The sequence below is a fragment of the Epinephelus moara genome, chromosome 24 (genome assembly GCF_006386435.1).
Source record: "Epinephelus moara isolate mb chromosome 24, YSFRI_EMoa_1.0, whole genome shotgun sequence".
NCBI lineage: Eukaryota > Metazoa > Chordata > Actinopteri > Perciformes > Serranidae > Epinephelus > Epinephelus moara.
In genome coordinates, this window is record NC_065529.1 from 5,221,610 (window position 1) to 5,233,662 (window position 12,053).

At 41.0% G+C, this 12,053-nt stretch overlaps 1 protein-coding gene across 2 annotated transcripts in view; it reads left to right on the forward strand.

Annotated features, from left to right (window-relative positions):
* Positions 1 to 3,282: 3,282 nt before the first annotated feature.
* The window catches only part of pdzrn3b (PDZ domain containing RING finger 3b), a 115,600-nt gene continuing 106,829 nt past the window's right edge, over positions 3,283 to 12,053 (forward strand). The window contains exons 1-2 of one of the 2 annotated variants that reach the window (XM_050038493.1): positions 3,283 to 4,109; positions 11,289 to 11,375. In XM_050038493.1, the coding sequence (XP_049894450.1) occupies positions 3,396 to 4,109; positions 11,289 to 11,375 (801 nt within the window). In that variant the 5' untranslated portion in view covers positions 3,283 to 3,395. The remainder of the gene's footprint in view (positions 4,110 to 11,288; positions 11,376 to 12,053) is intronic. The other variant, XM_050038494.1, reaches the window with a different exon arrangement.

A 12,053-nucleotide genomic window follows, 5' to 3' on the forward strand; every position in this document is an offset into this window, starting at 1 on the left:
GCACCTATGGAAAGTAATGCACCACAATTCGTATATGACCCACATAATCTGGAAGGCTGTGATCATGTGATCAATGCACTGACGGGAGAAAAGAAGGAAGTAGTATAAAGGGCTTTTTACTTTCCTAAACCAAACCTTCATAACTTTACTTTCCCAAACCAAACCTACATAATTTTATTTGCTTAAACCTAGCCTACTTAACGCCAGTGAGTAACTTTACAACTTGTACATAAGTTAGTTAAGTACATAACATGACGACAGGCAACCATGTTTCTTTTTCTAAACATAACCTATGTAACTTTTCATTATGTGTATGTTGTTTTTTTTTTGTTTCTTTTAGACGCCTGAAATAAGTGGCCCCCCTGTCCACAGCAGTAAGCTACTTTGCTTAGCTTTCGTGACAGTAGATTTGGTTTGTCAAGCAATGCAGTACATAAAAACAACACAACAGAAGTGTCAGATAGGTCGGACCACTGTGTTTAATTAACTAGCTTAAAACGTTACAGTTACTTCTGAAAATGACAACAGAAATAAACAATTTTGCCATTTTCTTAATTCTCTGCAATTGAAAGCAGTTGTCGGTTATCTACCCAAAGTGATCGTTGTTGTTGGCGTGACATCATGTTGATTCTATTAGCTTAGCTTAGCATAAAGACCGGAAACATGGCAAAATAGCTGGCAAAGCAACAAAATACCTACCAGCACCTCAACAGGTCACTAATTAACATGTCATATTTTGTTTGCTTAATTTGTACAAAAACCAACAACAAGACTCGAAGAAGGAAAAGACCAGCACATAACTTTATGAAAAAAAAAATAAAAAATTAGCACATTTCCAAAATTTTCAAACTATTCCTCAAAATCAGAATGAACTGGTGCCATCCAGCCAAAAAATTGTGAGCTCGGATTCTTGCATGGAAGTTATCTCAAAATGCTATTTTGACCTGCAGGTCTGGTGGGAGCAGTTCTGTCCTGATCCTTCACTCACAGTTTAGGTTGGAGGACTGGGATTAACTCTTATCTCCACTGGGACGTTGTCTGTCTTTTAGGCTGGACCCAACATGGACTCGTCTAAGCCCTCTCTGTTGCCACTTCACCCAGCTCCATGGAAAACATTCCTGAACAGACCTGTCCGGTAGTTAGCATATCAGTTCCTTTACTGTACCATGAAAATCCAAAAGCTTCAGTCTCTCATAGCCTCATGCTTGCTCTGACTCCAACGCGGTCCATAAAAACAACTGCTTATTTATTCTCACTCCATTTTGAGAGCAAACATTTCTCCGACTGAGGCACTCTCGCAGTAAACAGCCATACACAGACAGGCAGGTTGTTTGTTCCTGGACTGAAATAATAAATCACAGGCGGCAGGTTGGCCCAGAGGTCGAGAGGCTGGCTGTAGCTGGTGGGCTGCTGGTTTGATTCTGCAGAGCTGAACACAATATTCCAATGTAACACTTCCAAAGGTAGCCTGAAGAAAAGGGCTAGATTTGATATCAGCCTTAAGCTCTCAACTGTGAAATAATATATGGCCATGTACAGCTGATGTGCATCAGCATGAAATAACTCCAATTACTTTATAAAAACTGGCTCAAGAAACAGGTGTTAAAGTCAAACACCAGCCCTTTCTTTCATTTTTCATCTGTTCATTTGTCCACATGTGTTTAAACATTTCTTTTCTCTCCAAAAGTTATTTAAAAAAAAAAATCACACCATGATCTGAAGAGTGCGTGCTAAGAAAAGTATGTAATCGCACAGAGAGGATGAAACAGGCTGTATATACACAGTACAAGGACCTCTGACGTGTCTGCACGGAGAGTTTTTCTTCCACTCCATCTAAGACAACCCATAACATCAGTGTAGGATTACCTGGAAGCTCAGACTCTCTCTGTCACACTTTGTCCATGAAGTCTTTGATAAGCCCTTGTTTTTAGTTCTGGATAATGCACATATGGAAAGGTTTTATTGAGCATGGCATTGCATAAAACTGGATTTCCGAAAGAGGAGGCAACTGGTAGGAATGGGTATCTAATCAAGGCAGCGTCAGAACCAGTGCAGGCTGTGTGTTCCTGCCTGAGCAATGGAGGCTATTGTTTCCCTTCACTGAGCACATCCAGTGTGCCCACTGGAATTTCATTTACAATTCAAAGATATTCAGTACTATAAGGCCTCCTGCTGGGATTGAAAATGCTCCCAATTGTCAAAGTGATAAAACTGTGTAACACCATGCTTTCTTTACATAAGTAGTCTGGCGAGAGTTGTGTTCACTCCCACAGCAATGTATCAAATATTCATCTTTATACTGCACATTGTGATCCAGGATGGGTTTTCCAATTTTTACCCATCTCTTCCTCACTCAAAGTGTGTTGTAACTTGACAGTGTTGTTGTGGTTACACTGGTAGTGTCCCTCCAAAGTTGCTTGTTTTCACAAGTGTTGTGCATGCCTGAACGCTCACCCACCGTGTTGTAAATATCTGTCACCCTGTCTAACATTTATATGGTGGAATTTCGCAGGTTATTAATAAGAAATATAAAAAAGTGAAGAATATAATTATGTTAGACTTAAGTTGCATTCTCAAATGATATTGTTATCCCTATACAATATGTAGGCTTCATCAAAATCCCAGATCATTATGACAACAAATATGCCTAAGGGTCTCCTCGAGGTCAAGTTTATAACACCTCACACTAGTCTAAAAAAGTTTTTATCTGCCCATATTTTGAACACTTAATGGGACCAAACTACCTATTTAAAACTTTTATATGCTGACAGCAAAAGTGACTTTATATATGCCTGCATCAACCTTATATGCGCAGCTGATAGAGTAGTTACGGTAGAGAACTTCATACTTTCGCCCCTGGAAGTGCTGCCTTCACTGACTGTTAGAATTATCGCATTTAAAGGTTCAGGTGATGTAAACAGCGCCGCATAAGAGACTTTGAATTTAACATTTTTATGACAAAGACCAAGCGTATCAGTGTTATCAACAGAAAGTAGAATTTTATTGTGGATTAGACTGCTGTTGCAGCTTTGCGTTTTTTTTTATCTAAATAGTTTAACTTTTAGGTGTCATAGCTTTTAGCAACACTCAATTTGATCCAGATTTTATCGTTTTCATTTTGCAGTTCCACAGCAATGTGTTTCTCTTTTTGAAAAGTTAACCAAAGTCATTCTATTTCAGGCTTACAAACTTTTTCTTAACTTTAGAGTAAAGGCGTACGAGGCGCCCTTGAATGCACCAAAAGTCTCGGTCAATTAGTAGAGTTTAGACAGTGAGGAAAGCTTGTAGTCGGTCTGCGAGCGCTCCACCAATGACCAGCTAAAAACGCCCCACTGCTCCGTCTCAGATCTGCGGGGGTGGGGAGTCAGCAAGTTTGGATTTGGACTTCGAAGACCATGGGATTCGAGCTGGACCGCTTCAAGGGGACCGTGGACCCGGATTTCAAATGCAACTTGTGCAATAAAGTCCTGGAGGACCCGCTGACTACTCCGTGCGGTCACGTCTTCTGCTCCGGCTGCGTGCTGCCCTGGGTCGTCCAGCAGAGCAGCTGCCCCGTCAAATGTCAGCGGATCTCCACCAAAGAGCTGAACCACGTCCTCCCTCTGAAAAACCTCATCCTGAAGCTGGAGATCAAATGTGACAACCACGCGAGGGGCTGCGATGCCGTGGTGAAGCTGCAGCATCTGGCCGAGCACGCCGAGATGTGCGACTACTCCCCGGCGAAGTGCAGGAATAAAGGATGCAACGAGGTGCTCAACCTCGGGGACATGGATGCTCATATGCGGGAGACTTGCGACTACAGACCGGTGGGGATATGCGAGAGCGGCTGCGGCTTGATGCTCACTCATAAAGAGCAGAAATTAAACAGCCACTGCTGCCTGAGAGCCCTGAAGGCGCACAACAGCGCGCTGCAGTGCAAAATTATCAGCCTGGATAGAGAGTTCAAGAAGCAGACTATTAAAGCCAACAAGAGGGAGAAGTCACTCCTGGCACAACTTTCCGCCGTGCACAGCGAGCTGCAGATGACAGCTCTGAAATATCAGAAGAAATTCACCGAGTACAGCGAGAGGATCGACTCCCTCACCAAGACTGTGGTTTTCTCCTGCAAGGTAAGCACTGTTTCTACTCTCAGGGAGCACAGGCAAACTTTTTCCTCTCTTATCCACAGTTACTTTCTGCCTGCCACTGAGGGAAACCTGTATTCTAGTGGTATGAAATGAAAACAGCAAAAAATACACCTGTGTTTCTGCATGATTCCCCAAAGTTCATTCTTAAACATCCTTAAGCATGTATCAGCAACATATGTTTTGACCCATCTTTACTGACATCCTGCTCTATAAGATATTTCAGGACCAACTTGAAAATATCATTCCCAGCATGTTTGCTTGCTCTCTGGGACTCACTATATCAGGTTACAGCCCCTCCATGTTGTTTAGATACTTTAAACTAGATGGAAATATAACTTTTTTGAGGATTTATTTAAGGATTGTTCTGTTTTGAACCAACTTTCCAGGAGTCCTAACAGAGCTCAGAGGTTTGTTTCTCCACTGTCTGCTTTGAGACGTGGATGTCAGCTGTGCCTCTGGCCAGCTGGCAGTCAATGGGGGAGGGCCAAATATTTACTGCACTTCTGTACACAACAAGAGCCAGGTTCCAGTTATATTGCCTCCTCGCAGCATGCTTGTTTGAGGCTTGCTGTCATCGGATGTTCGCCCTTTCCCAGAGACACTCATAACAGATTAGAATCAGAGATGGAGCAGAGTTACTGGCACCAAAGTTGCATGAGTGTTGTGGAAGACAGTGAATATCATCAACCTCCAAAAAGTCCTTTAAAGTCCCAATGTTTCGTGGACACTGTGACTGATATTTATTGCCTTCAACCTACACTCACAAAATATGTAGAATTGTGTGCTGATCACTGGTTAATAATGTATCTAAATCTGTGGGCTAACGCAGGCTTCTGTTGAGGAAAAAGTCAAGGAACCCTGGTGTAAGCTTGTTTTATGGTTCAAATTTAAGAACCTAATGCCTCCTGTAATGACCAATTATCAACATCATAAAGGATGCAGGAGTTCATAAGTCAGTTAATGAATTGAATTAGTGTATGGTGGTTGAACTGCTGCTGTGATCAGCGGAGGGGAGTGGTCCCACTGTGATCAGGCTCAGTTATAAAAATCTGTCCGAGAACAGGAGGAGGAGCTTTGGATTGGGCACACTCACTGCTGACAGTTACATTAAGTATTGCGGATGAATGGGAACCTTTCTTGGATTTTGTCCTTCTTTAATTTTACACCTCTTGACTCCTATATTTGTGTCACTGAAGTTTCAATTTCTCACACAACTGCACATCTTGTATAAGTGACATCCCTCAAAGACTTCACTATTCTCCCTTTTTTTGCTTGGTGGTTTCATTTGTTCGTCATGGACTCAGTTCCCAGCAAAATGTGTTCCGGTAGACTGGTAAATTGCGCATCAAAAGCACCGATGCGGGGAAATGGTGAAATCGCTCATGCTGGTATACAGAAGCTTTCTGGGCCTGTAGCACAGCTGGTTATCATAGTTCATTTGACGGCGGCATTTCATCCCCAACGCTGAGATTATATACATTCAGTGTATTATTCTCAGCACAGCTCTGCTAATGTTAACACAGGGAATAAAGTCCTTTGAACATACATAAAAGACACAGGAATTGTTCCGGAAATCATTCACTTAAGAGAAACAGCATTGGGAAGAGAAGGAACTGCATTTTGTGGATGGTGTGGTTAGTTGGAAAGCTTTTTTTTCTAGAGGGGCTCATTCATTGGGTCCAGTCAAGCAGAGAGCAGGATTGTTTGGTGGGAGAGGCTCAATACACACATGGCAATATGAAACGGAGCATCACAAGTGGGATTAGCTGTGGGAGGCGGGCGACTTGCAGACTGCCACTGAAACTCTCTCAGGGCCTAACTTCCTTGTGATGTCATTGATTGATTCTTATCACATTTGGTGACAGTTATTGCCTGTTAAATCTCTCTGGCATGGAAAATTTTGACTTGTTAAAGCAGGAAAAGCCCAGGTAATGACATTTATGTTGGCTTGGTTCTTTTGAAGCCATGCAAGTGAGCCAGCATTCATAATGCCATGAATCTGGAACAACCAAATGGAGTGCATCCATTTCACAAATCCAAATTTCCATGGTGACAAGAGTCTAATGCAGATTTGTTGTGACATATTTCTTCCTGAATGCACTGTCACAGAGGGAGTATAGGCCCAGCATGACGGGTAACCTACTTTAGTTTGTTTTTGTGCCTCCGTCGCTCCTCGGCTCAGGCTTCCTGAGCCAGATGGAGGATTTTAATGTCTTCTTTTAATATCCAGGCAGCGACTGTGAGGGAGATCAGGCTGACCTGGCTATGTGGAATAACTGACTTGAGTTTCCAATAATAGTCCTAACACTTTTCAAATGTCTTCAGTGAGCCAGCCAGAGCAATAAAACAAAGCAACAACACAAAGCTCAGATCTCCCTCTGGTTCACTTCAGGAAAGCTGCTCGAATTGCTGTCACACTTTCCGTTCAGCCTCAGATCTTGGTTTTTGAACCGAGCTCCTCTTCAGCTGCTGTGGATGACAGTGTTTGCGCTACTTGATGCGATAAAGAGTGTCGATCAAAATCACAAGACATCAAACAGATTTAGCCTCCATCTAATTTGATTTGGGTAATCATGGCCTCAATCTGATAAGACTAATTGTGGTCTAATTTTAAAGCATGAATCCATGAGATAATTTAACAGAATAATGCAGCCCATTAGTTATCTCTAATGCATGGGTGCCAATTGAATATGACAGATCACATTAATAAAATCTATCCAGAAGTCACTGAAAACATGAGTTTGGGCTATTTTATTTTAATGTACCCCTTTAAAGAAAGGAATTGATTAATCTGCTGCTTCCTTTGTATACATAAGTAAGTTTCACTGAGAAATAATGCTTTAATTGATTTAAAATCTACCATCTAACATCCTCCACAATCTGAAATGGCCACGACCAGGCCAATGAGTTTCTGCCTCTTACAACCCAGTCACCAGAATCAGTATTGGCATTGTACAGCCTATGTTTCTGCAAACCACAGATATGTAACATTTGTATGTTATAGTGGATACACTGAAACTTTATCTTTCTTTACATCCCAACAACATTGTGGTTAACATTTTGTTATGTTTGGTACAAAAAACACTTGATTGTGGTCAGTAAAAGATCGTCTTTTGGCTGAAAATACCCACTTTTGGTGGAAGTTGGAAACACAGTGATGTCTCAGTAAAAAACAACCGCTTCTTGTGGTGCTATCCCAGCCAGAAATTTAGCAATGGCTTGGTTATCCTGGCAGAAAATGGAGAGATGGCTTGGGAAAAATAAGCTGCTTTTTGTGGTACCATCATGGCTGGAAATGCAGCTATGTCTTGGTAAAAAAAAACAACTGCGTTTTCTAGCTTTTTACCAGCTGAAAATGTAGGAACGTCTCAGTAAAAGCCAACCACTTTTGCAGACATTATTCTGGCACAAAACACAGCCATGGCTCATTAAAAAAACAACTGCTTTTTGTGGCACTATCTCAGTGGAAACATAGCGAAGGGTTGCCAGAATACACCCACATTTGGTGACTAAAAAGTTGCTGGGAATGTTGCTATGATTTGCTATAAAACACCCAGTTTTGTTTGTTGCTCTTGAACAGAGGTGATGCAGACCAGTGGTCTGCATCACCTCCACTTCCTGATGACAAACTCAGCTTATACTACATCGCTTAAGAAATGCTGATACAAAATATAAAAATGTAACGTATCTGTGGTTTTCAGAAATGTATAGTGCCAACATTTTCTTCCAGTGACTGGGCTGCTTAATCACATATCAATAGTTGTGAATCAATATTTCCTTTTTCATTCTGCATTACAGTACCAGTACTATAATTAGATACACTTAAGAGACAGACGTAGGGGAAGCAGTTTGATGCAGGACAGACTCGGAAAGTGTGACTGTTGCTGATGTGAAGGCTCGCTGTGAGCGTGCCAAGTCACCAGTGAGCAACGTTTCACTGCCAGTTTGCTCTCTTTCCTCAGTAACAAATGGCCTTCTTTCCCATTAAAGTGAATGTTAAACGTTTGTTTACTTGGCATAGCTTCCATGTGTTCCCCCCAAGTAATGTTAGCGTGATCACGTTTTGCTTTTTTTTTTAATCACCTAAGCATACCTTTTCGTTTTAGTAAATACACAACCTCCTAAAGAGATTCACTTCATTTCTTAGGGATTAGCACTTTGCTAGAGTGTTCACAGATGTGGAAAAACGCTCCTTAATTACTCTGAGTTCATTTTAATGGTGCTCGTGGACAAAATGTAAAAACACCTTTAAAATCCATCTAATTTGTTTTGAGGCTTGTGGCAGATTCAGTATATCTCAAGTGGATGATCTTTTACTTTTTTTGCGATAATTTGTCAGCTTAGTTTTCACTTGACGCCCAACTGAGTTCTTGTTGACAGTAATGGCTGTAGTCACTATAATGTGGAAGCATGTGTTGCTAATGCTGGCGTGACACTGTGCAGGAGCGCACATTCCTGAATGGCCTGACATGCACATGATGGTCTTTTTAGAATACATGGCAGTCAGGACACTGTACATGCCAAGCTTTATATTTAGTCTCTCTGTGTCGCAGCATACTGGAGTGGCAGCTGAAATTATGTTACCTCATAACTCCCTCCTAAGTCCAGCTTGAAAAAAACAGATTAAGAGCTGACTCTGCGAGTTTCCCAGAGGTTTTCATGTCAGGTTGCCACTGAGTAAGAGGTCCTCTGGTGTATTAATTTACATAGGACAACAGTTTGTGAGGGGGAAGGGCTGTTAGCTCTTTGGACTGGTCACTTCTAGTCTTTGGGCTGGCTAAGCCTCGGAGAATGGTGAAGGTTAGGGCTGAACAATTCAATATTTTACCAGTATTGGGATTTTTTTTAAATAAATAAATTAAAATTAAACTCTACAGTTTTTAACTAAGATAATTTGTATCAAGCATAATCACAAACTTGTTTCTGGGTCAACTGAATCAGATAGAATAACAGTTTCTTGTTGTTCTTCGCAATTTAGCTGCTTAAGCTAACGTTAGCTTCACAGGATGAGCTGCTTTATAGTCCTGCGTTCTGGAGATCAAGATTCAGAGCTTTTTGTGCAGTAAGTTTAAAATATTTTTATGATATACTTTAAAGTTTAACCATGAGATTCCAACAGCTCTGTCCACCAGCCCTCTGTCATTTACACTTAACGTCTACAGAGCTAACCTTTAGCTACCTGTCTGCGTCAGCTGATTAGCTTAGTTAAAGTTAGACTCTTTATATCGAGAAAGACTTACCACTCTTTTGGTCTTTGTGTGTGATGGGTGATGTTATCCTTTGACAAAACCATCTTTGGCTTAATGTTAATTGTCCAGACAGCGGTACACAGAGAAATCGTTACCTAGAAAAGAGTCAATAGCTGTGTTTGAAATCCCTTACCACTCACCACATAGTCCACTATATAACGTTAATGAGTTGGCCATTTTGTAGTGCTGTCTGAATGTATAGGGGAAATGATTATACCCTATATAGTGGACTCAAAGTTTCCCAATATGCAGTTTGTTTTACCATTTTTTTAGTCATGTAGCAAATTGTTAATTTAATGCATAGTCGTTTGTCCACAAAGAGGTAAAATAAATTGGCTAGTGCCGTATAGAAGAGAGCTAACGCTAGCTAACGTTAGTGAGCTGGGTCGCTACTAGCCGTGATTTGTGCAGTAATGGCGTAATGCATGTTACAGATTAAATCCACAAGTTATTACACGACTAACTGGTATAACAAACTTCAACATATCAAATGTTTAACAGAAAATTAATTATATTAATAGGACAGGTTGTAGTTGCCCTGCTCTTTCTCCTCCTGCCTGTCTGCCAGTATATCGTATTAATGTGAGCAGTGCAACACAACACAAACAGTGCTTTGTAAGTACTTGGTAACGTTATTTATTAATTTCGGGAAACTACGGTGAGTGTAATATGTATTTATCACAAATACGCATGTTTGTATTTGTCATGAATGGCTCACTAGCTGACATTGATATGACATGTTTTATATGTGCAACAGCAATGATGTTACTAATGGCGCCAAGAAAATGACCTGAGTAGTGTCCGAAAGTGTATTTTTCATGTTGCAGATGAGCTCACCATGTAGTCTTCTGCATAGAACTCCCTTGTAAGTAGGGAGTAGTGAATGAGTGAATAATTTCAGACACAGAAGTTAAGTCACTTTTCTGTTTGGCTAACACCCTGAATTAACACCAGTTAGTTACAGTTAGGCAGAATATGCTGGCAATATGGCAGCTGTGTGTAAAAAAATTCTTACACCTTGGAAGAAGCTGTTAACTGTGTAATATGAATAATTTGAATTAATTTGAATAAATAACTGAAATTTGTTTCAGACTGCAATTTTGATATAAAATCAGTTATTTTGTCTTTCTTTTTCAGCATCAGTCTATTAATTATAATTATTGTACAGACATGGTGCAACATGGGTCATTAGAATAGCAGCAACTCACTATTTGCCATAAGACATAGTCACTCCCTTGTGTGTGTGTCGTAATTCGAGCTTCTCTGTTTGTTGTTGTGGTAGACAGTTTGGAGGCACATGTGTGCTCGTGCATGTGAGTCTCTGTGTATCCCATTGGCAAGCTAATAACTGCTGCTTTGCACTGGGCTCATACGGCAGTTACCGCTGATATTGGGATGGCGTCGTTGCAGAAGCATAGTGCCCACCCTCTGGTTTCCCCCTTGTTAATACCATTAGGTCTGTCAGCACTGTTGCCATTATTTAGCACTGTTTATGGAGTTAGCACCGTTAACTGCTAGCTGTCGGCTCAGCCACCTCCATGTTGAGAACCGTGTCCAGACAACTCATACGCTCTGAATTTCACATAGAGGCCCTTTTATGTGTAGAGGAAGGTAGTATTAACTTGCTCTTACCCCAACATTTTGTTTTATTTGGAATTTTATGTGTTTGAGTCCCTCTCTGTAATGTTCTAATAATTTAGATAGTTAAGTCAATTTTATTTATGTAGCCCAATATCACAAATTTACCTCAAGCAGCTTTAGATCATTTGTCGGTAATTTTGTCTGTTTTGTTCCTCCTTTTTAAGTACCCAGTTGAATCATTCTGTTGCTCACCTGGAGTTAATAATGGATTATTATGTTATAACCTCCTGCCATCTCTTTGTTCACGTGTCTCTCCCCTGTCTGTCTGTAGGAAGGCGAGACTAAAAGCGAGACGGTTGTCCTTCTTCGTGAGGGCGGATCTCTGGGTTTTAACATCATAGGAGGAAGGCCATGCGCGGTAGGTTGAAAGCCAAGCGTCTTGGAGGTTTCATCTCCCCCGGTGATCAGCCAAGTGTCATATGGCAACCCAGGAATGAATAGCACATACTTAAAGCACCACAGGCTCTCTCTGCACTGACTGACACAGCTCAGACAGTCATGCATGTGTTCTCTAGTCTGTGGATAGATGAACCGCATCTATCAAGTTTTATTGTGTTTATATATTGGTCTGGTTTAGCGGATTTGGCATTACTGATTAAAAAAACTATAATTACTTTTATGGGAGTTAAATCTGGGATTATGGCTTTGACCGCAGTTGTTTTGTCTCTAATTGAGGGGATTTTGGTGGTGAGGTAAACACAGAGGAGAGGAAAGGGTCTTTTATCCCAGCCTGAACCTTTTCACAGCCACTATGTTTTTTGCCTCAGGGCTCTGAAGTGAAAGTCATTAATGATGCCACACGCTCTGCTGAGTGAAGGGTTGAAAATATCTCAACACCGGCTACAACGCTATCTTCCATACATGGAGCTTCTTTTTGCAGCGGAGGTCCTATTGAAAATGCTGTTCCCTGTATCTGTTTCATTGCGACTGTACTGAAGTGTTAGAATTTTTCCACTCCCGCAGTGACGCACTTTTCTGTAGCGACATAGATTATCATAGTAAAACCTTTTATAGCGGGAAACTATAAAAAGATCCA